General features: G+C 38.5%; 1 protein-coding gene across 8 annotated transcripts in view; it reads left to right on the forward strand.

The window, feature by feature from the left end:
• cttn (cortactin) overlaps positions 1-5,475 on the forward strand; it is a 31,163-nt gene extending 25,688 nt beyond the window's left edge. For all 8 annotated transcript variants that reach the window (XM_078162132.1, XM_033619114.2, XM_078162128.1 and 5 more), the window contains 2 exons: positions 743-811; positions 3,711-5,475. In XM_078162132.1, the coding sequence (XP_078018258.1) occupies positions 743-811; positions 3,711-3,847 (206 nt within the window). In that variant the 3' untranslated portion in view covers positions 3,848-5,475. The remainder of the gene's footprint in view (positions 1-742; positions 812-3,710) is intronic.
• Positions 5,476-6,004: the final 529 nt, after the last annotated feature.

A 6,004-nucleotide genomic window follows, 5' to 3' on the forward strand; every position in this document is an offset into this window, starting at 1 on the left:
GTCCATGAAAGGCAGAAAATGCCCAAGAAATAAAAAAAAATAGAAGGATATGTGAAAATTTAATTATACCCCATTTTAATACAATTCAACTTGTGCTTATGTTATGAATAATTAAAAAATGTGAAGTATAAAACATTAGGTTTGAATTTGTAAAAGAAATGAGCAGTATTTTCTGCTCTGAGACACTGGGGGGCGTGTCTGCTGAAGAAGCTGAGCAGGCTGCAAGAGCTCAGAGAGCTTGTGGGACATAGCAAACTCACTGCTCACACACAGGGAGCAAACAGAACAACATTGATGCAATGGGCTCTATTTTTATGTAATGTGTAAGCAGGGGAGGGGTTACATTAACGATTGCTTCAAGGCCGTCCAAAAACATTGTGGGCAACAGTGAAAAACTGTTTAACGGTTTAATTCCAGAGTTAGGTACTACACAGTATTCTCATGCTTTCAAGTTGTTGTTTTTTTACTTGTATAACGAGTTTTAAAAAAGATCACAGCTTCTTACCCACACTTCAAATATGTGAGACTTCAACAGATTTTCCCATTCAAAAAAACAACTAACACCAGATAATGGATACCCTGGAAACTTCAAGCAGTAAAATACAAGACATAAAAATAAAAACACCTTAAAAAAATACATGACACTTGAGCCTCTTAGAATTGTGTGATTGTGCAATAAAAGACTTCATATATATGGTACAGGTCTTTTCCCATTGACTAACAAACCATCGTCCTTTTGCAGACGGCCAGCAGTACGAGTACGGCGAGGACCTCGGGGTGACAGCAGTGGCCCTGTACGACTACCAAGCAGGTGAGACTGAAAGCTGTGAATGGATTATGGGCTGGGATACAGAATAAAAGGGATCAGTCACACCAGCAAAGCTTTCAACAGAAATCTATGTGGAATCACCAGAATCTACAGATTTTCTTCCAGATGCAAAGTAAATTCATGCATTGCTTTTACATAGATTTGAACTTGGGTGAATTTTGGAACAGGAATTTGAGCTGTTAGTTGCAAACTGTCAAGACGGTTGTCTTGGTATCTTCTTAGCCTTAAACAAAACTAGCAATGACCAACACTTCTGCTGCATGAGCTGCAAAGGAGCTGCTACATCACCAAGCTTCCAGCTCCATCTTTTTTGAATGATCATGCTAATGAATTTCACTGTGCCACCAAAAACCAAAAAGTGGTTTGACTAAGCACCAACAGAAATCCCTTCCAAACATACAGACCTTTACAGTAATCTGATGGCAATCAAACTTATTGGTCTGATCAATTTTATACTCTGTTCACAATATTTACAGAACCCCCTTTTTCATAGTTTTTGAACTACCTTATAGAAAAAACAAAAACAGCAGGAGTCACAACCTTAAAAACAAAAAAACACACACTCACTACCAAGCGAAATGATTACATTCAAATTATTAGGATATGCTATAGTCAGTTCTAGTGTTTTTAATTGGTCGTAAGCAGGGTCCAAAACTAACTTTTTCACTTACCAGCTAGGCTGGCTGCTAAGTGAAATTTTTTACCAGCCAGGCAGATATTTTACCAGCCAACCAAATAAAAATTGCTTTGAACTGTTGTAATTTGCTATCAGTATTATTTAGCATGTCATTTGGGTCTTGTATGCGATTCTCAATCAATATTTTAATAGTGTGCACTAATATTAGTAATAATGTATGCTAAAATATGAATAACTGTTTCAACAGTTAAGTGTAATATTTGGGTTAATAAATTCTGTGGTATTCTTACTACAGCGCAAAAAGAATCTTTCATTAAGGAATTTTACATGAATCACTGACTTCAGTCTCCTTTGGACAGTTGAGACATAAGATTTTGGCTCGACCAGACTGCAACAGCAGGGCCTGCCCTATATAAACATGAATGTCTGACCAGTGGTGGACAAAATATTCAACGACATGACTTGAGTGAAAGTAAAGATACTCTTGGTCAAATATTACTCCAATACAAGTGAAAGTTGTTCAGTCATTTTTTTTTTACTTAAATGAAACTGCACCAACTGATTAACATAGCGGGGATCGAACTAAAATAAATAAATAAAATAATAGTAATAGTTTTGTGTGAGCAAAAGAAATCATTCAGGAGCACACTGTGCGAGTACAGATTTCAACCAGCAGCAGAAATGAAAGGCGAATCCTGCCGGTTGTGGGTTGAACGGGGGTAACAAAGACAGGAATACGTATTCCTGTCAAATACGGCGGCCACAGTGCTCCGCAGCACAAGATAACGGCTTACCGGCGACGGAGAAGCCTGGCTCCAGGTCCAATAATTTACTCTTTCGTTGGTGTCATGACTGCCCAAAAGTACCTGAACAGCCGAGCCGTGGTGGCACACAGGTATGTGACGTGTCAGAGGAGAAACGAGCTGTTCACATTTCTCTCTTTGTGGCAAGTAACGGTCCACAAACCTCACCGCACTTTAGGGACTGTTCTTTACTTGTCAGGGGAGGAGGGTGGCTGGTTGATTTTTGGTTGATTTTTATTTTATTTATTTATTTTATTTCGATCCCCGCTATGTTAATCAGTTGGTGCAGTTTCATTTAAGTAAAAAAAAAAAAAATGACCGAACAACTTTCACTTGTATTGGAGTAATATTTGTCCAAGAGTATCTTTACTTTCACTCAAGTCATGTCGTTGAATATTTTGTCCACCACTGGTCAGACATTCATGTTTATATAGGGCAGGCCCTGCTGTTGCAGTCTGGTCGAGCCAAAATCTTATGTCTCAACTGTCCAAAGGAGACTGAAGTCAGTGATTCATGTAAAATTCCTTAATGAAAGATTCTTTTTGCGCTGTAGTAAGAATACCACAGAATTTATTAACCCAAATATTACACTTAACTGTTGAAACAGTTATTCATATTTTAGCATACATTATTACTAATATTAGTGCATACTATTAAAATATTGATTGAGAATCGCATACAAGACCCAAATGACATGCTAAATAATACTGATAGCAAATTACAACAGTTCAAAGCAATTTTTATTTGGTTGGCTGGTAAAATATCTGCCTGGCTGGTAAAAAATTTCACTTAGCAGCCAGCCTAGCTGGTAAGTGAAAAAATTAGTTTTGGACCCTGCTTACGACCAATTAAAACACTAGAACTGACTATAGCATATCCTAATAATTTGTTTTGGACCCCGGTCGCAAATGCATGTGACGCACTTCGGTGACCAAAGATCGTCTCTGCCTGAAATACACATTACTCTGCCAGGAAACCAGCCGGTCGTCCTCCAGTAACAAAAAATGCATTTTTCACTGGTAAAAAAATAACTTGCCAGAGTGGCGAGTGGTCTTAAAAATTTACCAGCCAGAGACAAAATCTGCCCGTAATTGGCAAGCGGCGAATGTTAGTTTTGGACCCTAGTTGTAAGCACGTACAGTCTAGAGGGGTCCAGGACTGGTTGCCATATCTCAATAAATCCCTCAACATTGTCAGTGAAGATTGTAGTTCAGCTTTTCCACAGGGAGTAGTCTCAGTATCTCATTATACCAGTCATCCATACAGGGGTGTCCTTAGAAATTCAAAGTTTAAGAATAGTCTTCCTTGCTATAGAGTTTTCCAATCAATTTAGCATTATGGTTGTTCCTTGTATTGTCCACTTTGGTAGAATTTATTTATAGTTTCAGCCCTATTAATATCAGAGGGCCCTTTGTCACCAATCTGTCTTGTCCTGTTTCAGCCGGTGACGACGAGATATCCTTCGACCCTGATGACATCATCACCAACATCGAGATGATCGACGAAGGCTGGTGGCGAGGCGTGTGCAGAGGTGCCTACGGCCTTTTCCCAGCTAACTACGTGGAGGTGCGGCAATGATGACGCTCCCTCATGACGACCTGTGTCCCTGTCCATGTGCAAAAAAAAAAAAAAAAAAAAAAGAGGAAGGAGACAATTTCAACTCGCTTTTTCACACTTTGGTCTTCTCTCTTTCTCCACCTCATCTTAGTGCTTCAACACTGTGAGACGTTCTCAGGTCTCCTAACCGGCTTTGTTTTGCTCCCTTTTCCATCCCTCCTATACCTCTCCCTTTTTCAGATCACTTTGTTTCTGTACGCACAGGGAGGATGAGTTATCTTCCAATGACTCCATACAAAGAGAATATATAGAACTCATTATCTGGGCTTTACAAAGTTTTGCTCTGCACCTCTGCTTCGTAATAGTTAAAGCTAGATAATGCAACATAGATGTTCAGGGCCTGAGATGACATTACAAATCACTTCCTGCCTCATAGCCAGAAGTTGCATTTTGAAACTTTTTTACCGAATTAGAGTTGAGCTTCAGGTATTGTCGCTTTTTCACATCAGAGAGGAATTTCAGTCTCACCAAAGACCAGAGTTAACGACAGCAATGAGTTTGAAATGTCTCTAATGAGTCTTGTCACAGGGCTCACGGTGCTCACTGTTTAGTAGCTCAACCTTAATGTAAGCAGGAGCAGTTTTAAGTGGAAAGCAAGCCTCCACTTTGGATTATAATGTATATTGTTGGCTGTATACTGTCCAGCACATTGACTATGGACCAAAAAGCTGATGAACCCCTTTGCTTCTTGGTCTGTCCACATTAAGTTTGCTATGTTGCACGGGAGTTCAAATTCCCCTCCCGACTGAAGCTGCACCTGTTGATGCTCTATGGGAAACTAAGCTTCGGTTAGTGCAAATACTTTTCCTGAACACTTGCATCAGTTGTAGAGTTGATGATAAATGATCAGTAGTAAGGTTTCCTTCTTTCATGATGTTCAAATTGTTCACAGAATAATGGGGCCGTAATGTCAAAGCCTTCATCACTGCTGTGGCAAATCACAAGCTAAACAGAAACACTACAGCTTGGAGTATTATTTTAATCATCTTCATACATTATATTTGCTAATATCATGCTTAGAATCATGTACAGAGAGATCGTGATTTATGAGGCTTTGAGAAATCATAGATTTGAAAACATATTTTGTTCCCTGTCACTGTGGTTTCCTTTGGATGTGGATGTGAATGTGTGTCTTGCTGCCGTGAATGCTCAAGTTTTTGTGTCATGGAATGTTGATACCCACATGCAAGGCATGATAACGACTGCTCTGGAGCACAGCTAACATCCCTCATCATGACCAAACAGTGTGTGCTGGACTCAGAGTGAGTACGTGGGATTTATCAGCATTAAAGAGTAGAAATTTATATTAGGCTGTTGTTAAGGGAAAAGGCTTCGGTGTATTCTCCAAATACTAATTATTTCTAACAGACAGCAGGTTGGATAAACTGCAGGTCTGTGTTTTGCAGTAGTGTAGCTTCAACAGGTATGTGTGTGTGAGGGCCTTCATTCAATTAATCTTTGGGGTTTTATAATTAAAAAAGTGACCTTTTTCAAATACATTATTTTTATCTATACATATGTTCAGTCACATCATTACCTGCTTGTTCTTTTTTTTTTTTTAGTTTCAATAAATAAACTATGAATTATAAGTTTGTGGTGCATTATTTTAATGTCTTCAAGCTGTTCATCAGCATATTGACATTTGTTTGACTACATCTGGAAACAAGTGCACCAGTCTTTTCTGGCTCAAAAATGAACACAACACTTAGCATTAATATATTTTATGTATTTTTTTCCCCTCCCAGAAATAACAAGGTTGACAAAAGGAGTTGCACTAATTAATATTAGCAATGAAAAATGTGCACTGTAAATGTAGTGCCTTTTTTCATGACTGATCTGACATTTTTAATATTTCTCATGAACAAAAAATTAATATGAGATAAAATGTCACACAAATGTCTAATAGCATAAAATGATGACATTTTATTTTCAAAAGATCAAAGGTTAACTTCACTGTGACATCATAGTGTTCTGCATTAAAACTTTTCTGGCAATTATTCCATGCATATCTCAGGAACAGAAGGGGAGACATTTGGTCAGATACTGAATTGGTGACACTAATCTTGGGTGTCCACCTTGAAACTGTGCTGATTATGTAGCTCTTCGTGCTGCCAGGTT

This window comes from Epinephelus lanceolatus, chromosome 2 (genome assembly GCF_041903045.1).
Source record: "Epinephelus lanceolatus isolate andai-2023 chromosome 2, ASM4190304v1, whole genome shotgun sequence".
Classification (NCBI taxonomy): domain Eukaryota; kingdom Metazoa; phylum Chordata; class Actinopteri; order Perciformes; family Serranidae; genus Epinephelus; species Epinephelus lanceolatus.